The sequence below is a fragment of the Poecilia reticulata genome, chromosome 9 (assembly GCF_904066995.2).
Source record: "Poecilia reticulata chromosome 9, P_reticulata-male-v2, whole genome shotgun sequence".
In the NCBI taxonomy this organism is placed as follows: domain Eukaryota; kingdom Metazoa; phylum Chordata; class Actinopteri; order Cyprinodontiformes; family Poeciliidae; genus Poecilia; species Poecilia reticulata.
The window spans coordinates 21,596,710-21,621,053 of NC_088838.1; the positions used below are offsets into that span (position 1 = coordinate 21,596,710).

The 24,344-nt window shown below is 39.1% G+C and overlaps 1 protein-coding gene and 1 long non-coding RNA gene across 5 annotated transcripts; one reads left to right on the forward strand and one right to left on the reverse strand.

Annotated features, from left to right (window-relative positions):
* The first annotated feature begins 4,834 nt into the window (after positions 1-4,834).
* Positions 4,835-23,707, forward strand: mapk4 (mitogen-activated protein kinase 4). Of its 4 annotated transcripts, none has more exons than XM_017306677.2 (9): positions 4,835-5,587; positions 7,409-8,790; positions 10,541-10,716; positions 15,905-16,049; positions 17,008-17,090; positions 17,473-17,551; positions 17,871-18,087; positions 18,718-18,883; positions 19,246-23,707. In XM_017306677.2, exons 2-9 carry the CDS (start codon positions 8,424-8,426, stop codon positions 20,188-20,190), a joined length of 2,178 nt encoding a protein of 725 aa, XP_017162166.2. In that variant the 5' UTR covers positions 4,835-5,587; positions 7,409-8,423; the 3' UTR covers positions 20,191-23,707. The 4 variants fall into 4 exon arrangements, with proteins under 4 accessions (XP_017162166.2, XP_008416626.2, XP_017162165.2 ...); XM_008418404.3 differs by having other exon boundaries at positions 7,412-8,790; XM_017306676.2 differs by lacking the exon at positions 4,835-5,587 and adding an exon at positions 5,678-6,750.
* LOC145552818 (uncharacterized) lies at positions 17,312-24,326 on the reverse strand. The gene is made up of 5 exons (XR_014088943.1): positions 24,218-24,326; positions 18,712-18,805; positions 18,333-18,379; positions 17,827-18,078; positions 17,312-17,572 (listed from the first exon to the last, which is right to left on the reverse strand). It is a non-coding gene; the product is annotated as an uncharacterized LOC145552818 (long non-coding RNA).
* Between the last annotated feature and the right edge of the window lie 18 nt (positions 24,327-24,344).

A 24,344-nucleotide genomic window follows, 5' to 3' on the forward strand; every position in this document is an offset into this window, starting at 1 on the left:
GGATTGTAAAATAAAGTAAATGGAGATTCAGAAGACGAGGGATAGTTTACCAATGCGAGCTTTAATTAAGATTTCGTGGCTGCCCAACTGACCGCTTGACCAGATGAGACGCCACAAGCCCACTGATACAGGTCAGCTGAAGTTTATCATGACTTTCTGGAGACCTCAGCAAGGACACAAGCTGGTGGCCCTGGGGCCACACTGTAGTGATGAAGTAATTAATGCAGAAAAAAAAAACAGCCAAGTATCGATTGCCGATGCTGCACAGGACTGTACAGATATATTTTTCTGTAGGCAAACATCTGTTTTAAGAATATCTTTTTAAATCAGTGTTATGAAAAATTCAAAGTTTAAGAGAACCTTTGTGTATTTGGGGCTTTCATTAACAAACTATTCCTTTGTGTACAATTAATCTATTTATTGTGTCCATCCATCCATCCATCCATCCATTTTCTTACACCCTTGTCCCTCAGTGGGGTCGGGAGGGTTGCTGGTGCCTATCTCCAGCTAGCGTACCGGGCGAGAGGCGGGGTACACCCTGGACAGGTCGCCAGTCTGTCGCATTTATTGTCTACACACAATCTATTTAGTAGGTCCTAAAATCATCTTACAGAAAACCAAAATAGTTTCCCAAATTAAATGTAAATCGTCTATTGATTTGAAAGGGAATCTCTAGCTGTAAAACTTGAGAAAATCCAATGCTAATACTAATAATGATTTTAATCAAGCTTTAAATTCATTTGATACTTAATTAGCTTTTTCTATATTTTTTCCCCTGAAGCTTCTTGGGTTTCTATTTTTATGTGTTTTTTTAATTATTATTTTTCTTTATCACTTCATGCATTTCTAATCTTGAAAATGTTTTATAACAAAGCATGTCTTAAAGCTTGAAATGAACAGATTTAGGATTTGATTTACGGCAACATGGTTCAGGCACTGAATTTGGCATTGTAACTCTCTTTATTCCCTTATGATTCAGTCCTGCACACCTACAGATGTGGCCCCCTTTTCCTTCCCACTTTGCGTCATCAGCTCACAGGGAAAAATGCTCTTCACAGACATGCACAGACTGAGCCAGATGCCATCACCGACCTCTAATTTATTTATTTCTGTTCCCACTTACGCTGGGATCTTGTGAAGGGAAGTAACCTGAGGAGGGGACGACTGCAGCGCCGCTGCACACTTTGTGCCAAAGGGAGATAAACTAAAGGGCAGGATCACAGTTTTGTGCGTCTTTGCACACATCTGAGCACGTTCATATTCAGAATTCCTTTGTGGCATGCACAGCTGCACTGAACACCTTCCCTGGATTTGCATCAAACTGGCTAGTTTTGTTGCAAATCTCCAAGCTTTTAGATCAAACAAGCATCAAAATCCTCGCTCTGGACAAACAGATTGAAGAGAATCACCTTGTGATCTTGTTTTTGACATATTTGGGGTAAAAATATTGTGCCTGTTTTTTTGTTTGTTTTTTTTTATTCAAAAGAGAATAGCAATGGCATTTTTGATAAGTGTTTAATTTTTTCTTCCATTTTGGTTATTTTAATGATATGTACCCAAAATAATAAACACACACTGACAAGACCTGGAACAAGTTCCTCCTATTACATGCAGCCTGTACGAATCTGTTTCTGGAAATAGCCACCCACGGCTGACACTGTGATGTTTCCATTTGTCAGACGCTATCAGTGTTAATTAGAGAGGGCAGCCACAAAAGAGGAACAGAGCTACACCAGAGACACTGAGAACAAAGACTGAAACAGACCAGAGTCACAGCATCATCCACATTTCCTCCAGCAGCACCGACCTTCTGACCTTTAGATAAGACCTCATGTTACATTTATGCTTTATTCTCTATTACCTTTTCAGTTCTCTCCACTCTATTTTCTTTATCAGTTCCTAGTTTACAGGTTTTTTTCCTTTCTTTTGTTGATTTATACCCATGATTTTCTTTGTTTGTATTTTGTTAATTGTGTTGTTTCATCATGCAAAGCACTTATAACTTTAAATTCATCGTTTCCTCCACTTTGACAAAACCCCAGATCCACCTGAATAGAATAAAAACCCACAAATAAAAAAAATAAAAAAATCAAGTGAATACTTAGATGTTTTTAGAGTGTTTAAAGTGTTTCAACAAACCAATGTTACATGGAAATTTTACCTTTTCTCTTTTTTAAACCCTAACAGATTAGATAATAAAAATATGCTTTGAAAAGATTTATTGCGGTTTCATAATCAGAGAATACAGGCTTTCTTTTTAATAGAGGCATGCACATGTTTTAATCTCCACTGTACATTAAGTGAAAGAATGCAGCAATCTTTCATTTTGAATTTATCTTTTGGGGGGGAGAGAGGTTTTGTGACTCTCTTGCTGTCATAGAAGACAAGAATAAACTGATATCGACAGAAGCATTTAATGATTTTAAAACTACATTCCATTTGTAAACCAGTTTTATGTTTTCCCGATACAAAGATCTGAAGGAAACTGCTCACCGGGAGAATTATGACCCAACCAGCTTTTCTCTGAGCACATCTGATAAAGGGCAGAGATATCGTGTGAAACAGAAGAGGCCCACCTGCATATGAACAATATCTATAATTTCAATCCCTCCCTTCTGCAAACAAAACCACAAAATCAGAACAAATCTACTGACCAATCCTGCCTTATCATGGTTTTAACATTTATCAGATCATTGTGGCACATTATTAAACTGAAGGGTGAGCAAACATAAACAGAACCGTTTTTGCTCTGCCGACCAGTCAGCAAATAATAATTATTCTTCCTTGGTGTATGTGTTTGCTGGCAGTCATTTCAAGATAAAAAGCAGCACGCACACACTGAAAGCCAATGTGAGACCTTGCAGGCAGAAAATCTGTTTCTTCTAACATCTGACAAATCCTCATTTATTTATATATACAGATATATATAGATGATTTTCCACTTTTTGAAAACCTGCTCAAAGATTGTCATTTTTATTAGGTTCGTTTAATCTATACATCTATACTATACAATATTAAGTACCCATATTGTATAGTAATGTAGTGTATGGCTGTATGTATAATCATTCAATAGCACAGAATATGCTTTCCAACTCTGCTCATTCAGTTTCCTCTTAATTGGTGTGGTTAAATAAAAATAATGAGAATCAGTGAAATGAAACCTCCAGAGCCCGTCTTGTCATTCTCCTCTGCTCCCCTCATGATAATATCACAGACAGCTCATTATATCAGGTGAATCATGAATATGTTACCTTTGCAGCCTTTCTCTTCTTCTTCAATCCCTGAGGATGTAACATCTTTTGGGAATAATTTTTATATTCACCATGACCTCCTTCTTTTCTTTTCCCTCCTCGATGATGAAGCGCCTTTAAATCCCAACCCACCAAACACAGAAATCACCAGATCGGTGTGACAGCGAGACACAGCAAACATTGACAAAGCTTTCTGCTGCTCGCCTGTTGCTCTCCCCTCAACCTCAGTGGAGCATTCCAGGCGATGTCTTAAGAGTTTTCAGGAGTGTTCAAACAAAAGTAAGAAAACACAAAATCAACATGGGAAATTACAAAGTCACGAGTCTGAAATGTTTAAAAACTATTCTTAAACAGACAATGCTTAAACTTAGGACACTGCAGATTACTGAGTGTGCTTTTTGGGGCAGGGGCACATTTTGCATGTCAACAGATGCTTCTTATGGAAATAAGTCTTCACAACTTTTGTGTATCTGGAAGCTGAAAAGTTTGCCCATTCCTCTTTGCAAACAGCATTAAATTCTGTCAGATTGGATGAAGGGTGAGTAGGAGCACATAAGAACTGACATAACGTACTTTAAAGCAAACCTTTCCACTGCAATTCCAACTGCAGGCTAAGATTCAGTGTCTTCTAAGCCCCCCGAGTCGGTTGTGGCAGATGGCTGCTCACACTGAGCCACATCCTGCTGGAGGTTCACAACATGCTCATCCAGGAAGCATGAATGTTGCAGCAAGTCAGTGACTCAATAATTTATATAAAATAACTTAGTACATTTTTTTAAACCAATTTGAACACTAAACTGAACTCGATGAACTGTTTGCTAACTGGGTCATTTGGAATGTATGCTTGATTGAATGGAAATGACCTGCTGTGCTTTCTATGCAATTTGTGGAAAACATTAAATAGACTTGTTATTTTTTCATCTGTCTTCTTGCCGTTCAATAATGTGTCAAGATTTTGTATAGTGTATAGCATGTAATTAGTCAATGTTTTTAGATTGCAGCTAGCTGCAGTGGATTTTATGTAGGGGTGTCAGAATTAATGGGTAAAAGTTTGTTGTTACCGTCGTGTTTCTCAACCAGTAAAACCCTGACTTATCTTATTGCAAGATAAGAAGAATAAGATAATTGGAGATTAGGGATTCTCAATCACCTTTGCGAATCCCCAATGGGAATTTTAAAACCCATACGTGAAAAATGTGGGCAACACGGCTCTTCACACAGGGTGGCATAATGTCCATAGTGCCATTAGAACTCTTTTATTTTTAAAGTTATATTTCATTTTTCAATAGGTTTCTACTGTTTGCATGTTCAAATCATGGGAAGCTGTGACCTTCCTTCATCTTTTGCACCATGTAAGGATTGTAAGAAATATTGACTTTTCACATGATAAAAAATAAAAAATCAGAACCACATTTGATCATCTAAATCCAAAGTACTTTGGCCAAACCAAATTTTATTTCTTAAAGCAAAATTGAATATTCAAGAAACCTTTATTCTATAAATGGAGTTACAACAAATATATATTTTTAAGGTTTCTTTTGCATTGGGACCTCCTTAAATTGAGAAACAAAAGATGAATAAAATGTTTAGTTGGGTAAGCCTTAAAACATTTTTGTAAACTACAAAAACTAGCACTGGGCATCTTAATATTTCTCAGTCTTTGATAGTTTTGACAAATTATTTGATCAGAAGTAGGAAACTGTTTTACAAATCGTATTTGTTGAAGCAGTGGGTATGTATGTATGTTTGGCTATGTGGGAATGCGTGTTTCTATTGAGATCCAGTGTTCAATCTGTAGACCTCAACGAGTTTGACCCAGATATCCTGCAGTTTTATCAGGGGTCAGGCGGCCGTCTGGAGTTCTTGGGTGGTTTCAAAATCAGACTTAACGATCGTTAGTTACAATGAAAGGAAGTAATTTTTCTATGATAATTGCTGTTAATATGAAGAAAGCGCTTCATACTGCAGTGTGTGTGTGAGTTTGAAGCATCTTGGCAGCTACCTGACTCTGGTGGGGGTTCCCTCTCGCACTCAGCCCCCTCCCCTCTCTGATCATCCCTCTGAAGCGCTGACAGAGAGCGGACACTCGCCCACAGTAACCGGCTCTGTAGCAGCCACTGGCTTATCTCATCTCGGAGGATCGGATCGCTTCCTCCGGTGCCAGTCCAGCGCCCGCTGACTGTTCCTGTCATAAATCGTCCGTATCTCACTTTTCACTCGAGCGACAAAAAGAGAGATGGACAAGTGTTTCACTTTCTTCGCTCTCAAGGATCCGTCACATCTTTTCCTCCGGATCTTTGTTTCTGGACGGGAGGCTGCGGCTGCGTAATGCCTCTGTGAGTACAGATGGTTGCTGTTGGTTTATCTTTCGATTCTATTTTTTCCCCCCTTCTTTAAAAAAAAAAAAAAAGATAAAATAAAATAAAATAAAATAAAATAGCCACCAAACACTCACTTGGGAAAGATTTAAAGACGCTTAAAATAATGAAACGATGCACATGGGCTGCTTCTGCTCTTGCTGGGAAATGAGGCTCTTTGTTTTATTATGCACTTTCAGTGTTTTTGTTTCGTCAGAGGGGCGTTACTATGTGGACACAAAGGCAGCCGCACAGAGCCAGTGTTCAGAGGAGATGCGGCGTTTTTATCAACTGAAGTAAATCTGCATTAGCGCAGCATGGAAAGTAAACACGGTGGGGGGAGAAAGAAAAGAAAAGAAAATGCAGCTGAGAGAGCAACACATGAAGCATTGTTTTGCTCATCCCGCTATCAAATATATATTAAGGATATTGGCAAGTGTGGTGTCATCTCCTGCTTTTAAGCAGACTATATATGTCATTTAAAGCCAGTTTCATTTTGTTGTTTCTGGATTAGCATTTTTGATCTGCTTTCAGATTCTGCAGAATCAAAATGGGTTTAGCTGCTGAGTAACATGACGAATCGAGGAGAGTAAATGCTTAAAGAGAGCAGGAACCGCTGTTGCAAGCGATTATGCATTATTTATAAAGTTACCCCAGTGCTGCACTTCCCACCTCCACTGCCTCCATCTCTACTCTCTGTTCTCACCTTACAATTTTGCAGCCTCTTGCAGTCTGCCCGAGTGAGCATGATCTGAGAGAAACAGTGTTTAGAAAATAAAAAAAAAAGACTGATGTGACCTGACCCTCATCTTCCAAACAGGGGGCAAGACGGAGGCAGTTGCGGTCAAGCTGCAGAAATTAGATCTTGTTATAGCAAAGAAATCAGAAGATGGACAACACAGATTCTGGAAGCAGGAAGAAACACAAAAGTATCTGATAGATTTCAAATGCAGCCAAGTTGAAACTAAATAAACAAGCTGTGTGATCTGTTCCATCTTGTCAAACTGAAGTGTTGCTTTTAAGTGTAAACAGTTTTAAGTGTAAACAATCTTTTTGGTAAAAATGGAGATGCACCAAAAAAGAAATCCTCTACTGACTAAAATCAGCTGATTTCCAGCTTGTCTGGCCCAGACTTATGATTGGTAAGCAGGAAACAGAAAAATCAAATAATTTCCCAGTCAGTGAATGCACTCCAACTAAATGATATGCATGACCAAAGCTGTTTGGTGTATATGTCAAAAGTTAGTTAAAAAAAATGTCTTATAAAAATTTTATTTTTAGGACCAATTAGATGCTATGAAGTAAAAGGAAAAAAAACGTGTAAGGAACGTCAAGAAACTATGAAGGGGTGTTCCCAGATAACAGAAAAACGCAACGTTTTAGAGAAAAGTTGCAGTAAAACACTGTTATCCAGGTTCTTTTATTGCATCACTTCTATCCCTGATGTAAATAATTTAATGACTTTCATTGCGAGAAGACATTTTTCAATGAATTATTGAAAAATGAGAATGCTCTTCATTACATTTCAAAAAAATCTGCATCTCGCCACAGTTTTATGAAAAACAAACAAACAAAAAAAACAGAGATCAGAAATTGCCTGTAAAACTCGGATTCGATGCATCTTCAGCTGACATGACTACTTCCTGACTGAGAACACCAAGTTACTTGCGTGGATTAGGTTACGTTGCTGTTCGATGTTATGTAACAGTTACTCTTTAACAGACCCACTCGCTGTTTAACTTTCATCTGTCGTCTGTGTGTCTCGGCTTTCACCCCGTTTCTCCTCTTTCTACCCACCAGCAGAAGAAGAAGAAGTAGCAGATGTGTTGTGCAGGATGTTCTCTGTTTGACCATGGCCTGCTGCTGAAAGCCCTACATTCATGAGAAGGCAACAGAAAGAAGATTACTGGGGGATTAAACACATGCACACGCGTGCACATGCAAACGCAGGGGGGTGCTACGGTTCCGGGATTTAACTTCCATCCAACTGATCTGAATGAACTTCCCTGACTGACTGAGAGACTCCAAAGGCATCATGGAAGAAGAGGAGGAGCCAACAGAGGCTCGCTGAATGTTCTGTCCGCTGACCCCACCTTCTTTCCACCTGTTTCACCATCAAAGGCTCAGAAAGCTTTAAATTGCAAAGCTGGCTGTCCCACAATGTGTTGACGCTTAGCAGTAGTATTAGCCTCACCTATTGCTTGCATATATCTGCCTACCCCTGCCCTGATTTATTTAAAAAAAAAAGACTAGCTGACATTCTCATCTGGGAGATACAGAGAAAGCTTCTTTTTTTTATTCTGCAGCCATAGCAGAAAAAAAACAACACATCAAGTATCAAGAGGAAGATGCTGAAGAGAAAGTTATATTTTTAAACCTTTGCTGTGGATGCCTTACCACCACAGGCTTACACATGAGACTCAAGGATGACTGACAAAACCAAACCTTTGATTCCTTTAAGTTCAGAAGTTCTGTTTTTAGCTCAAGCTCTTCTTGTTTTGGATCGCGTCAACGACAACAAAGAAATATTCCCATTGCTTTGTTGTTTATGCTAAGATGAGTAGCAGATCTGATGTGAGAATTGCAGCAATGAGATAAAGACATGTCTTATTTTTGCTGCAGCACATCTCTTTTCATGAGGATGTAAACCAGATGTGACTTTTCCAAAATATTTTGGAGTATACGAGGCCTTAACAGCGAGAAATACATTTGCACGCTGAGGTTCCTAAAGAAAGTGCAGATGACGATTCACCAGCAAAATGTAACACCTTCTGCATAAAACAAGAACAAACCTATCCCCTCAATCTGAGCTGCAATGGCCAGCCAGGCCACCCCTATGTTTCTCCACGGCTTCGAACTCAGCGGTCATTTTGTTGACCCTCGACCTCTTGGCACCGGTGTCACCGGGCTGGTGCTGTCTGCTGTCGACCAGCGCACTGGACAGCGAGTAGCTATTAAAAAGTTGTCGATGCGAGATGCAATCACAGTGAAGCATGCCCTGCGGGAGGTGAAAATCACCCAACGACTGCACCACGAGAACGTAGTGAGTGTCCATGAGGTCTTAGCGCCATACGGATGGCCGCTGCCCCAGGACCCATCCCAGCTGAGTGCCCTGTACATCATCCAGGAGTGCATGGAGACCGATCTGGCCCGGTTACTGGACCAGGGACCACTGCCTACAAGTAAGAGAGAATGATCAATTGTTCATTTAATTAATGGGTTTAATGAAAATAAGTAATCTGAGAGAAGTCGTGGGCTGGTAAATGACTTTGCCTAATAAGCATGAGAAAAAAAAATGGATTCAAGCAATACTATGATGTAAAAACATTTTTATTTAAAATTTAAAACAAATTTATTCTACTTCTGTTAAAAAGCTGCTGGCTATTACAACTAGATTGGTTTCATAATTTGTACTATTTTGGTTTTGAAACTTTCGCTAAACCTTTGATTACATTTCAATGGCCAGCAGAGGTAACAACTCTGATTGATGAAGTACTTTTATAATAAAGAAGAGGTCTAGTAACATAACACTTGTTTATTAAGTTTGTTGTTTGTACAAATTAAAACAATAAAATGTGTATGTTTCGTCCATGTTGGTAGAATAAAATAAAGGCTCGTCTAACAGGGTTTTCTGCTAAATCTGTCACCATGGTAGTTGCTCATCCTGTGCATATTAAACTAGTTGGGATCAGGCTCCCATATGTGCTTGCTCTTCAAAAAGGGCAAGCACATGATGATTTATGAAAGTCAAATGGTCTCATCTCCTGTTTCCCTTTGTGTGTTCATCCATGCCTTTCCCATTAACAGACCTTTTAAAGCCCATATGGGTAGTCCACCTGGGTTCAGTGGTGTAGGAGCTTCTGTGTTAATTTAAGTGACACATTTAATGTGGATTTTAACCCTTGGTCAACAAGAACCCATGATACTTAGTACAAGCTAAGTTACAAAATGCAGGAGTTATAGATGGTAGCCAATGATGTGTCAGATAAATTCCCAGGTTGTACCATCAGACATGATAAAAAGATGTGGAACTGACCTTCAAATAAGTTGTTTAGCCTGCAGGTGTTTTCTTCAGTGACAACTATACATATATATTTCTTCTTCCATACCTGGGTTGTTTTGAGAAGTTTTGGGGGTTTGATTTATTAATTCTAGTTTCATTATTATTATTTGTTCCTTAGTCTCTTTATTTGATTAGATCAGCCTTATTTCTGTTTTACTTTAGTTCAGTCCTTCCTTAGTGATTCTAGTTTTTTATGATTATTTCTTGTCTAGTTATTCTTTGTTAGTCTTAGGTTTAGATATTTTTAATGTTAGATTAATCTTCATAGGTCCCCTGCTGTGTACTTTCCCTCGCCCTCTGTGCCATTTTCTCTCTCTCTCTCTCTCTCTGTCTCTCTTCTCTCTCTCTCTCTCTCTCTCTCATCAGCCTGTCTCCGGCTCTCTCCCCTCACACCTGCACCCTGTTCGTCAATCAGCCGGGTCTATTGTTCCAGCATTCACACTCCCAGTATTTAAACATCTCTTCTCCTCTCATCCTTCACTGGTTCCTCCCTGTCATCTCCTTGCTATCTTTTTCCCATGGGTCCCTGTTTTTTGTTTACTTTGGCTCCCTGTGATATTTTAAAAGTTTTGTTAATTTTTTTTATTAAAGCTTCAAAACTACTCTCCGTCTTAGCCTCTCTGCATTTGTGTCCTCTTCAATCTCCACACCATGACACATTTATTCTATAGGATTTACACTGATGCATAAAGCAAACACATATATAATTCCATAATTTAGCTTTGAATGGGTTATATGGATCATGTTCAGATAAATTCATCCACAAAAAGTGATATGTAAAGAAATCAATCTAATTTAAAAAGTGGAAATTATCTACCTTAGTTTTAGATGCTGTGTTGTTAAATTATCTAACTTTTATTGTTAAACAGGTCATGCCACCCTGCTGTTTTATCAGCTGCTGAGGGGCCTAAAGTTCATCCACTCAGCCAACGTCCTCCACCGAGACCTGAAGCCTGCCAACATCTTCATCAACACAGACCAAATGCTGCTCAAGATCGGAGACTTTGGACTTGCCAGAATAGTGGACCCCCATTATTCTCATAAGGTGAGTGTTAAACAAGCAAAGAGTCCCACACATTCTGATGCATGGAGACTGATACAAGGCTTCACTTGTAGCTGGGACCTCTGCCTCTGAAATGTTCCCAGATACCTTGCAGTAGATCTTCATATTTCTATGCTCCACTATATAAGATGTAAATTTATAATTGTATCTCTGAAACAGGGCAGCTGTTGCTCTGGAGAAAAAACAGACATTTACCAGTTTAGAGGTTGTTAGCATAACTCCATCTTTGCCTCTACATATTGGACTGCCCTCTGATAAGACATTCATCTCCTTCAGTGTCCCAGATTTGCATATTATTGTGTTTCTTGTGTGTGGCTGAAGGGTAAAGCACAACTAAATGCAGCCCTTTTACCATTTAGTTTTACCTATAGTTGGATAGCATTCGATGGATGTTGGTTTGTTCATCTCAAAATATCACATACTTACTTTAAAAGGAATGCAAGTGCAGGTCAGATAGGAAATGATAAGTTTGGAAAATACTTGTAATCATTAATCATCTTGCTTTTAGCTGTTTTTGAATCTTGTGGAATAATGATGTAAATCAACCATCTCTACATAGATGAAACGAGAACATCAAAACGTTGGATCTTTGTACTACCTCCTTTGAATGTGTAATGTTTTGAAGTGTTATATTTATATAATTCCTGTTGCAAAATAGTTTATTATTCATAAATATTCCAGTCAGTAGATTTAAGGATTGTTTTGTATTCTCATTGCTTTTATGCTCTCTGCAGCCGTTGAATAAATTAAAAGAGATAATTGCAATACTTGTGCATGTTATCTCTTCACTTCATTTAGATTGGGTTGCTATCATGAAACTGACAATAACTCCTCTGGGGCCGTGCAATTTTTAGACAGAGTCATATTAACATTTTTCTCTATGTAGCAGTGTGTAAATTGTACTGCTTTCATGGTTGCACAGACATTCTATCCTCCTCATAACTAAACTTTGCTGTACGTTGCAAAGACTGACAGAAAATAAAGTTGTTCATATAAAACCATTAGATGAAGGATCTATTGTTGGACAAACTTCTGTTGAAGCTGATGTTTGTCCAACAAGCTTCAACTGATGTTGAAGCTTGACTTGAAAACAATGAGGAGTTCTTATTGTTTGCCAATGAGAACTCCTGAACCAGAATACATTAGGGTCGCGAGGACTTTTTATGTTCTGTGATTTTCTGTGGCTGTGGAGTTAAAAACACAGGTTTGGCATGAGAGTCTGTGAAGAAGGACATTCGGCTGTTGCCGAGGAGGTTTTGCTTTACCATTTATTGACTTAGAAAATGATGGATGGATGCTTTTTAACAGAATGGAAACTGTGCACAAACCTGAATACACTGTCCCCATGGTGAAAAAGGGTGGCAGCACCATCCTTGGGAAATGCTTTCTGTAGTGGGGACAGTGGTCATAATTTATGTGGAAATGCATGGATCCAATCCTGAAAGACAACTTAGCTAAAAAAAAGAATTGAGAATGAGGAGGAGGCTTATCTTCCGGGAACATGACCCTTGAGCCAGGAGCAAGGATAGAAAAGTTTAGATCAAACTAAACTTTTGATCAAACTAAACTGATGTGTCAGTTTGGCCCAGTCAAAGTTCAGAAAATTGAAGTTAGCAAACACTGTCCCTCTAATCTCACTGAGTCTGAACTTTTGCAAAGCATAAATGACACAAATCTGGCTGTAAACAGACAACATAGGGCAACTTCATATTTCTGCAAAGTACTGAATGAAACTCATTGTTCTCTTTAGCCTGGTGGTATCAAGATGTCACTGGATTGATTCTGCCTTCTAGAAGGACAAAGACTTTGATCTCAGTCATCATTTCCAGAATACTTTTCGTATCAAATGATGTGCAGGCAAAGCTGTATTATTTACTGGCACCATTATTTCTGCTCTCTCAGATTACTTATCTCTAAGTCCTTCAAATGAAGCTTCCTCTTATGCCCAAACCCCACTCCTACTCCAGAGATGGTGTCAAGTTTTGCGCTAATCAAGCTCTGTAATTAGGCTGTCAGCTGTACATAAAAAACACCTGAAAGATTAATGGGACAATTCACAACTCTGTTGTCCAGCTTTGTTATGTTCAAAGGTCCCACAGCAGTACTGTAACACTAGCAAGTCTGCATGTGTGTTCGTTTTGTGTCTCTGCGAGGTTTGATTCGGTCCTGTGCGTGTGAGGAGGTGCTCTCCTGAAAGGAAATCTTTGTCAACTGAGGGCTCGGGACTTCGGGATCAGTTGGGTGCAGACACAGGGGTGCATTGGGAGAGCGAGGAGGGAGAGGATGGAGGGGGCAGCAGAGGAGGAAGGTATGCTGAGTACATGAGAAGCAAGGATGGGAAATTTTAAACCAAAGAGGGTTGGGGAGAAGGGAGGTGAAAAGTGCAGAGGCAGAGGGGGAACAAATCATTCAACATGAACAAACAGGAAAATGGAAAAAGTACAAAAACACTCAAACAGAGAGAAAAATTGATTGAAATTCAATTTATTTGGTTATGCAAGGGAGTAGAAACAAGGTTTCCTCTGTTCTACTGCATGTTTTGTTAGAAAACAGTCTGTTTAGGAAGCTAACATGGAGGACAGAAATAAGAAGCAGATGAATTGGGATCCTGTTTACATCCTACACTGTAAAGAACTTGGTGCTTCTGCGAAGGTGGGTGTGTTAATGTCACACCCTGAGTGAGTGTTGGAGGTGCCCAGAATGAAAGACAGAAAGTTGGGAAAAAGTCTAAAGAAATAAAAAGCAGTTTTTCGCATGTGGGGTGCGAGACAACAACTGAAGAAGATACAGGTGAGGAAGGAAGTAAAGCTGTAAAAAGAACAGCAGTGAGATTCTGTTGAATGTGAAGACAAAGGGGAAGAACTGAGAAAACAGTCGCAGCAAATCAAATGAGAGGAAAGTAGGAGGTGAAGGAGAGAATGTGAAGAAAGGTTTATGTTACTGAGTAGCTGTGAGGCACAGTTTGAGCAGCGTTTTAAACAGCATAAAAGATGGTTACACTTTAAACACAGGAAACAGTGATTTTACAAAAGCATTACAACGTCTTCACACAAACTTTTATGTGACATGTCAAGGCAAAAATATTACATAGGTGTGTTGCAGAAAGAAACAGATGCATGTAATTTTTAATAGATGGATATCTTTATATTTATTCCGATACCGATTAATCAAGTGACGCGCAAAAAAATTGTATAAGGGACACATATAGAAGTAGATGCTCTGGTCAGATAGGACTGATTTGAAACTTCAGGTCAAACTGCAAATGCTTGAAAACTAAAACTTTCTCATAGCATCCTGCTTTGGGCTGTCTAGTCAGAGTTGATGAGAAAATTGATGGAGCTCAGGAAAAGCTCCATCAAAATATTTCTTGTGAGAAATATTTTTAGAAGTTGGAAAAAACCTGAGACTCTGGTTCACCTTCCAGCAGCACAATGACCATGCGCCTACTGACAAAGCTACATTGGAACAGTGTTCATCTGTTAGAATCTCCACATTAAAGTCTGGACCTAAATCTAATTGGAAACATATAACAATACCTCTCTGGCTCAGCTTATGCTGCTGTGTAAAGAATTGATTTCAGTCTCTAAATTTGCCGCAACTACATTGAAAGGTTGTCCTGTAGAGTTTCAAAAACTAAATGTGCACATCACAGTTTTCAAATATTTATTCTTGAAATATTCACCAAATTTGCTGCATTCTGAAATAATGTGAAAACTATGAATAATAAAAAAAAATGTGTTTTTTACTTTGGTCGTTTCTTTGTGATCACCTTCATTCATTTTAGTATCTCCTTAAAATGTACAACATGTAGTCTATGCCTGACAGGAAGCAGCAGTGAGGGCTCAGATAAAGATGGAGATCAACACAGGGGGTTGCGAGAGACAAGGTCAAAGAGTGCTCAGTTTGGTTATCTGCTACAGCAAAGACAAGAACAGACAGGAGGGAGGGGAAAGACAGGAGAAAAGAGATGTGAAGTAGAGACAGAATAATAACAGGAATAAATGGACTAGTGTCCCAGAGGGGAAAAAAAAAGAAGGATCAAAGGTGGCACAAGAGAAAATGGTGCTAAAAGAGAGCAGTGAGATGTGATAGGCAAATAAAAGACCTGTCAAAAATACCTGTAGTTACTTATTTACAGCTGTTAAGTTGTGCTGCACGACTGGGAAAGGAAGATTTAACACCAATGTCTCTGTAAGATTTACTTTCATACAGAGAGAAGGTGGCCTGGAAAACCTTGCAGAACAACTTTGAGTCGGGCTGAGTTCTGTAGAGTTTCCCCGCTGAGACATACGAGGGAAGGTTAGGGAACCGTGAGTGACCTGCAATGAATGGCTTATAATTAACTTTTTCATTTGACAAATACATTTTGAAAAACAATTTTTTTTTATTTACAACTTGAAAAACCCAGCATATCCATGAAAAGTGTGTAGAACATGTTTAGAAACATGTTTAGTCTGAAATCTGGATGTATTTTTCAAGAAAACTGATGTAACTGATGAGGTTCAGTTAACTGATCTCCAATCACTAAAATACTTCACCATGAAGAATACAACAAACAAACCCTACAAATACAAAAAGGAAATCCTTAATTATGATTAAATATTTTGCTTTCTTAATGAAAACTGGTCCATTATAAAACGGTCCATTCAATTGAGAAGAATGTTGTCAGAGTTGATGATGCTGATCAGTAAATGTACATATTACAAATGTTTTGAAAATTGGCTCTCTGTTGCTGCTTTAAAATTTTTCACAACAAATTCTTCCCTGACATCTCCATCTTCCATCTTCCTTCATGATGCTGTTTCTTCTGAGGTCTTCTAACAGACCTCTGAGACTTTGAGAGAACAGCTGGATTTATACTGAGTGTAAATCACACACAGATGGACTCTATTTACTAATAAATAGTAAATAGGGGTATCAGAGTAAAAGGGTCTGGTTACAAAATCACTCCACACTGTTCAGTTTTTCAGACTTTGAAAGCTTCCCTTCTACATCGTAATCATAATTTTGCCCTGTTTTGTGTTATCACATAATCATTTATGAAGTTTGTTGTTGCACTGTTGGAAAATGTGGAAGTGCTTAAATTCAGTGTATTTATATTCTACTGTTGTAAAGCTCAAACTTCTTTATTTCTCTCTCTGTTCCAATTTGGTCCAACTCCTCCCCTCAGGGCTATCTGTCTGAGGGTTTGGTGACTAAGTGGTACCGTTCCCCCCGTCTGCTCCTGTCCCCCAACAATTACACGAAGGCCATAGACATGTGGGCTGCTGGCTGCATACTGGCTGAGATGCTCACTGGACGCATGCTGTTTGCAGGTACTGTGATGAAATCTTTATCAAAGGACTGTTGTGACTCCAATAAAACAAAAATACAGTCAAAGTTGTTGGATGCACCACTAATAATTTAACAGAATCATATTCATGAATGAATTTGGATTCCTAGTCTCTAGCTTCCTTCCAATTTTTTTTTTATTTTTTTAGATTTTATCATATAGTTTTGGTGGCTTCCACAGACAGGAGCTATTTTTTTATTTTCTGTCCTTCACCAAAGACACTTCTCTCCCTCCTTGTGGGCTGCTTCTTTGCCTGAGCAGAATAACAATGATAATGGAGAAATGCTGTCTGTCTGACGCAGACGTAGTTCCAGCTGACCAGCTGATTCTGACCTCCACTGGCTCCTCTGCGCCACAGGGCCGACCACAGAAACTCAGAAAGGTCATCATCCTTCCCCCGCTGTTCGTGTTATGTGAGACTTTCACACATCAGGTGTCGGAGCCGTTTGCCGCAACTTTCTCCCAAGAAGCAGAAGAGCGTTGAACTCGCTAGGTTTTTGTTAATGGGGGGGGGGAAATGAGGCACCCACATCCAAATACACTGCTTACTTACATCCAACAGTGTTTGTGTAGCACCACCTGCTGTTGTCCTTGAAGTATTTGTATTTCAAGTTCAGACATTTTTGTTGCTACACAAAACACTGGCTTTGTCTCCGATTCAGTGACCAAGACCACGTGATTCTACAAACAAGCTCGGAACATTAAACATCTATAAAATCTTGAGTTATAGCAGTAAAATCTCCGAGCAGCTTGCTACAAAGTGCTGCAGCCTGTCTGCTTCGTTTAGATCGAATCGTCTTCTGTCTCCTGTCGGCTCACACCTCTGGGTTATTCTCGTTTGACTTTTAAGTTTTTTTATTTATTTTTATTTTTTTATGCTTATGTAACCAAACCTTTTTCTCCTCTCTGCCTTTCCCTGATTGGCTCTCCCTCCCTCCCAGGAGCTCACGAGCTGGAACAGATGCAGCTGATTCTCGACACTGTGCCCGTACTGAGAGAGGAGGACAGGCAGGATCTCCTACAGGTGACACCTCAGAGGGCGACGCCAACCACAAAACTGCAATCTGACATTTGTGAATGTCTGCAAACACAACACCTCTGAGGGCATTTTGGACCAATTTATAGTCCTTTGTAAAGAAGCAAAGATTAAAAGCAGTTTAAACTTATATGTCACAGCTGAACTTTTGAGATCTTCCTATATCCACATCTGGAGTAATATCAAAGTTAATCAATTCCACATTCCAGTCCCACAAAGAGATTTTTTATTTTATTTTATCTGCCCATGCATTTTTTTGTAGTTCTGCACTGATGTTGTTTCGTCTGCTGGATATTCAAGAAGCAGAAAAGAAATGGCTTAATTCTAGACTGAGAAGAACTAGAAACTAACTCTAAAGCTCTTTTCTTAGGTGATGCCTTCATATGTCAGTCATGGATGGAGAATCAAGAAATCTTTCTCTGAGCTGCTGCCTGAAGTGGATCCTTGGGGTGAGTGGAGTTAATTGAGAACTGAGTGCAAAGAGACAGAGAAGCAGTAAAATATGCAGCATTGTTTTCATTTTTTGATACTCCTGAATTTTTTTTTTACAAAATGGCTTTTATTACTTTTGCTTAAAAAATAAAAAAATAAAACACTACATAGGATTTCCCCTTTTGGAATAAACAGACTTAGATTGAAGGTTTGATTTAATTTTTTTTTAACTCAAATGAATATTAACAGTCTTTAAATTAATCTCAAGACAGACAGAGGAATGCAGTATTACCTGTTGTGTTTCCTTCACCGGTTTCTCCCTGTTTTTCCTCTCAGCGGTGGATTTTCTCGAGCGCATCTTGACATTTAACCCCATGGACCGTTTGACAGCAGAAGAAGCTCTGTCCCACCCTTTCCTCCAGCAGTACTCCTGTCCAGAGGATGAGCCTGTCTCCTCGCACCCTTTCCACATTGAGGACGAGCTGGACAGCCTCATCACCGAGCAGAGCTTGAGCAGCAGCGACAGTCAGGCCTCCAGCTTTCACTGGGAAAGGTAAAGATTTTAATTTTCACGAGGGAAAACATTCATGCTATTGTCATGCTATGAAGAGACTAATGAATTTGATCAAGTCTATTGAATTTTATTTTATTTTTTTTAAACAAACTCATGGAAACTCACATTTATTTTTTTATGTTTTGCTTAAGAGGAGCAAGAGATAAATAAAATTGTCTTCTGAAATTGTTTACAGTAGGAAAAAGCATATGCAATATAAACTAGTTGTGACGTCTTTTCCTGACCTTGAGAGTCGGTATAATAGATAAGGGCCTTCTATGATTCCATAAATCTGAATGAAAGAAAAAAGAAGGTCATGTTGGCTTGTAGGTGTGTTCAACACTGGGTGTGTACTGTTAATGATAATCTTCAGCTGAACATTCTTTGTTCTTTTTTTTTCTCCATTCTTTTTTTTACAATACACAGAAAAAAAATATGACTGTAATTCATCCAGATTTACAAGTGACATAATGAATGTGTGCTATTTAGTCTGAGCCTGTAAATGTTCTTGGGTACTGCCATAACAGATAAAACACTAAAACATGTACTAAAAAAAGCGACGAGAATGTTTCTATGCAAGTGTCAATTACCGTTTGATTGAATAAAAAGATAAATATCCCTTGCCTGCAGGTTCGACAACAGTTTATCATCCAACATATGGGCACCATACTCAGACGAGAGGTGTCGGTGTTTGCCCTCTGGTCCTGCTCCAGCTGACCTGGGAGACACCACAGATAATGAAGAGGTGCAGCGGGACCCCAGGGCCAGTTCCAGCTCTCTGACAGAAGAGGCGCAGGTTGGATGTGCTATTTGCCGAAATGTATACTCTCCTCACTTAATCAGCAGTGAATTAGCTGGTAATGGATACATGGGCTCATGCATTTGTTCGTGAAACAGAAAACTGTTTATACATGTCTCTTTAAAAAACAGATTTTTGTTCATAAAAATTAATTTTATAAACCATGTATCACTTTCATTCTACTATGCAACTGTCATCTACCTTGTGTTGGTCTGTCACATAAAAAAATCAGCAAAATGCTGTAACGTTTGGGGTCTTAAAATGACAAAGCGTATGATTACTTAGGGAAGGCAGAAAGATATTTTTCTAAAGGATTGACCTGATTTTTAACTCTCTTCTCTTCACACACCTTATCACAGGTTGACCCCCGCAAATATTCCCATAGCAGTTCAGCTGAGCGTTTCCTGGAGAGCTCTCACTCGTCTCTGGAGCGCGTCTGTGCTTTAGGATACGGGGAGCTTGACTGTGGTCGCTCCTGCGATTACAAAGTGGGCTCTCCTTCATATCTGGATAAAATTGCATGGCGAGAGGGAAAGCCCCAGCACTACTCGGAGCCTAAGCTGATTCTGGATCTGTCTCACTGGAAGCGTAACACTGGCAGACTCCCCGCGCCTGCCGAGCCCATTGGTGGCAGCATGGAGGACCTGGGAGAGGTGAGGGTGGAGGAAGCAGAGGAAGAAGAGGAGGAAACCGGGGATTTGTTCCAGGAAATCACTCGCTGGGTGGAGAGTGCTCATTCTCGTCTGCACTCGCCCAGTACCAGTCCATTAATGGACCACTGCTCACCCTCCTGCTACACCTCCTCTCCCCCTCTTCCGCTGTCTCCCACGGACCTCCCAGCTCCTGTCTTCCACTACAACGAACACATCCGCCCTCCATCAGTTGACTATGACGAGGACAGACTGAGCCCCCTTCCTTCCAGCACATCTTCCTCTAATACCCTCCCCTTTCTCTTCCCATCGTCGCCCACAGCTATATTTTCACCTCAAACAGCATCACCACCACCTACTCCACTTGTGCAGCTCCCAGCATCTCAACCGCTGTCCTCTACCTCCTCTGTATCTCAGTCCCCTAATGCAGACTCCACAGAGTCCCTGCCAGTCAAGCAAAAAGAGCGCTTGTTTGACCTTGATGTGTTCATATCCCGAGCTCTGAAGCTGGTCCGGCAGAATAAAGAGAAAGTTCATGTGAAGAAAGGAAAAGATGAAGGCTGGATGGAGGAGAGCAAAACAGCGAGCATTAAAGGAAAGGTGCCCCGGCTTTCTGAGCACAGGACTTCCCCATCACAAACTCCCAACTCCTAATCTCAGTTCCAGAGTTAGCACAAAATAACTATAAAATTAGTCACACTTGCAAATGAGGGATGTTCTGCATTCTACAGTAGCAGCTTGTCTTTTTAGCACTCAAAAGGCTCCAAGACAAACCTTCAGTTTAAAAACAGCAGTTGTGCAGCTTTGTTCTCAGGCAATAAAAGCTAAGAAGAAACTTGAGTAAAATATAAATCAACACACTCGGCTCTATAAATACTAAACATTTACTCAATGTGAGTAGTTCTGCTTTATGCCTGTTCCAATAGGACGTAAAGCTAACTATCAATCGTTCAAGACTTGACGATCGCTAATGATGCTTTGTCTTTGTTCTAAAACTTGGATTTAATGAGTTCACCGTTGGAAATACAACATAAATATCCCCTGAAGTCACATCTCCTGTCAGTAAAGGTCTCTTGGTGGGTTTGTTTTTGGAAGTCAAAGCTCCGATCTGAGAACAACATCACACACAAGTCTGATAAAGAAGAATGTTTCCTAAAGTTAGAATTATGACTAAGAAGGTCAGAGGTCTGCTGTTAGATTTTCTCTCACGTTGACACTGTGATGAGAAAATGACACTGCACCTGAGTTTTGTACATTCCATTGGTGTGTTCTCTTATCGATAGGAAGTTGGATTTTCCGAATTCCCAGTTGAAATGCAACAAGAACATCAAAATTCTAACTGTGAAACTGTTAGAGAATATGTAAGCGTAGTGTTTTAATGCAAAACATGAAAACCAAAAACATATCAGTCGTAGTTAGCTCCAAAGACAAATAGCCAGTCACTCCAGTTTTCTGACTTAAGGCTAAAACTCTCTCAAAGTAAGGCTCAAGACAAACTGAGAGCAACATATTAGCAAATCAGAAAATGTGTGAGGTTTGCTAACTGTTTTAGTTTTAACCACTGTCACAACTTAAAAATGTTTTTGTTTTTTTCTTTTTCAATTTTATGCCTTCAAACTCTAAAGGTACATGTAGTCACAATTAGAGGTTGCACAGCATAATGCATGTTATCAGCTGACCAAGATGCATGCAGCTTTCACTGCGTTTAATACACATGACTGCCATGTTGGATACTCTCTCTGCCTCCCTCTCTCTCTCTTTCAGTTAGATACTGAACTCTGGGATGTTTGGAGAATTACAGCTTACCCAGTCAGAATTTTGCCCCCAGTGGTTGTTGTATATCCGACTGGGAATTCTGGGAAATCTGAATTAAGAGTACAAAAACAAGTCACAATCTGAACAGCCTTGAGTTCAGTCTTCATTGTTGCCGCTGCATATATAAAACAGTGAAGGTTGCAGGAATAAGCTATTAACGCTTCTGTCCGCTTGTGTCTAATGAAACCTGTGACACACATGCTAATGCACAACCTCTGATTTTGAACATGCTCTTTTGCTATTTAAATTGTAACCAGCTTGTGGGGATGTGACGTAGTGCCAAGGTTCAAGCTCCAACTTAATCCAATGCACGAAATGTCACAAAAAATTCGTCACTGATAACAGCAATCTTAGACTTTTATTATGTGCTTAAAACATGCTGTAATTATCTTTCTAAACTCCATCCTGTTAACTCTTGAAAGAATCTGTCAGTCTTCCAACAACATTTACCAAATGACGACATTAAGTGACGCAGTAAAAGCTTTTTCTAAGCGTTTGAATGTATTAACTAAGAAATAACCAGACAGAGTGTGGCGTGATCAACTGTTAATTTTATTTATTGCTTCTTTAACACTCCCTCAATGAGTTACTAAGTTTTAACAACAGAATCTTGTATAAAGTTATGTTCATATTGGATTTTCAAGTACATGTAATATATCACTAGACATTTGTGTGGCTAAAACAGTTCTGCAATATTTTCTAAATATTAGAAAGAATGATCTTTTTAATGATTTTGGAGTTAGCTAGGATTTTGTTTGAATTTGGAGTGAGCTAATCTATGGTAGTACTTTATGATTCTTCTGCCAGCTGGACTCATTTTTAAACACGTGTAGTTTGTTTCCTGCCCGATGTACCAAATCTGTTCCACAATGAAAACACAGTTTTCTTCCACTGCTACGGGCCTAAATACCTTCTGCTCACTTCAATGTTAGCAACAAAAAGCTGTAGCATGTATAAAACTTATCTATAATTTGGGAAATGTAGAGTCTGCCAAGTAGCTCTATTTATAATGTAAAATTTTTTCTGAACCCTTTTATATTTATTAGGTTGTTACTGTAGATGCTTCTGTTTTGCTTGTTTTTTAAATAGTATTTTGGCTTTTTTATTTCTCTCAGCCAAGTCAACCATACTGGAAAACACACAGCACCCTGCACACTTACTGGCAACCCCCTAAAAATATCTTCTTTTTTGTTTATCAATTTAATATTGTAATATTGACTTGTTTCAGCTATAATTTTACAGTAGGACATCTTAACATGCGTGATGCCAATAATTGTGGAGGGTGGTGCTGCTGAGATGTGCTGTATGGCTGTTGAAAAAATTTTCATACATCCTCTGTAAATGGTTGTAACAATTTGAAATGCAATGCCTTGCTGTGAAGTTATCGTTATCTGTTTGCAGAGTGCAGTTACACCTGTCCTGGAGTAATCCTGTACCAGAGGTAAAACTCTGAGATCAAAATACACTGCCAGCAATTCTGCAAAACAAGCATGTTTAGTCATATGTTTGTCTTTCACTGAATGACTACTTTATAAACCACAGTGATATTGCTGTCAAGCAGTGAGTTTTGTATCAATCTGCTCATTTTATGCACACTATAACCTGCAGGTAGTCGAGTATTTCCAAAGGATACTAACACAAGATATACTATCAGTACAACCCAGAGAAACAGCAGTCAGACCACATATTTCTGTTGTTAAATTTACAGTAAAGCACACGTGGAATATGAAGCACATTAACAAAGGCAGCATTTGGTCACCATCAACATTACCACTCTGTATTGTCTTCTTTTGTCAGCAATGTACCTCTCAACATTGCACAACAAAAACCTTGGCATATTTAGAGCACTCAAAGAAAGTAAAAACTGCACGTTTCTGATCCAATAGTAGATAAGTTGGTCTACACTCTGACTTTTACCACGTCTTATAATCTACATTTGTAGCGCAGTTTATTTCAGAGGCTACCTAAGCCAGCAATAATACCATTTATTGAGTGACACAAACACACTGAAACACATGTGGTTACTGAGCCAAAAGTAAAAATCCTTATTCTATCAAGCAATGTTGAAAATGTGCCTCAGTACACCTCGATGCTTCCAGCTTGCTGAATGTAAAATATGCCCTCATCTCTGTATGGCTATGCAGGTAGCTTAATCCATGTCTTAACGGTGTATGTCTCTGTGAAACGGTAACAAATTCTCTGGTTTCTTATTCCGTATTTATCATACTTATGCTTCAGGGGGATTTCAGCCTTTCATTTGAGAAGATCTGTGGGAATTTTATTGTATTGGATTGATAGCATCTCTTTTGAGTGTCAACCTTTGTTGGAAAATTAATAAAAGAATGTTGAAAACAGATCTGTCTGTCCGTCCGTCTTAGTTTCTATATAAGCATAGTGTTAATCCCCTGCTGAGCATTGAATTTCCATGTAGGACAGAAAGTTACATTTTGTCACTATATCAAAATGAGGAGTTGATCTCTCAAAAGTTCCACATTCATGCCAATGAAAGTGTCCTGGTGTCATAGATGAAGTTCTCTGTGAAATGGTTCAATTTGGGCAACGTCTTCAGAAAAGAATAATAAATAAATGCATAACATTGACAGATTTCAACATTGGAGATTTTAAATTTGATCTATAACTATTGTGTGTTGATAATCATAGTTCATTTTGGCTGACATGACAAAGGAAATAATGTTATAAAGTAGCTGATAATTGTATCTTAATAAACATTTGCTATTTGTTTGCAAGCAATCACAAACTGCTACTATGATGACCAAAGGACTGGTGTTGTGGAGGTTGAACCATGTCAGTTTTTTTTTTATTAGAAAAATGCACCAAAGTTTGAGAAATATCTTTGCAATCTTACCGTAATAAGGAATTATGCTTCTCTTCTGTCACGCGCGCCACCGTCTCTACGGCAACCAAGAAGGGAATCCCAGCATGTGATTGGATGAGCTGCCAACCTCTTGTGTACAACAGTTCCTCCCCTCTTT

Excerpts from the sequence above, each read along its gene's own strand:
- mapk4 (XM_017306677.2), top strand. The coding sequence starts at position 8,424 with ATGGCCAGCCAGGCCACCCCTATGTTTCTCCACGGCTTCGAACTCAGC. Across the intron at positions 8,791-10,540 it reads CCAGGGACCACTGCCTACAA|GTCATGCCACCCTGCTGTTT; the intron begins GTAAGAGAGAAT and ends ATTGTTAAACAG. Across the intron at positions 17,552-17,870 it reads GCCTGAAGTGGATCCTTGGG|CGGTGGATTTTCTCGAGCGC; the intron begins GTGAGTGGAGTT and ends TTTTCCTCTCAG.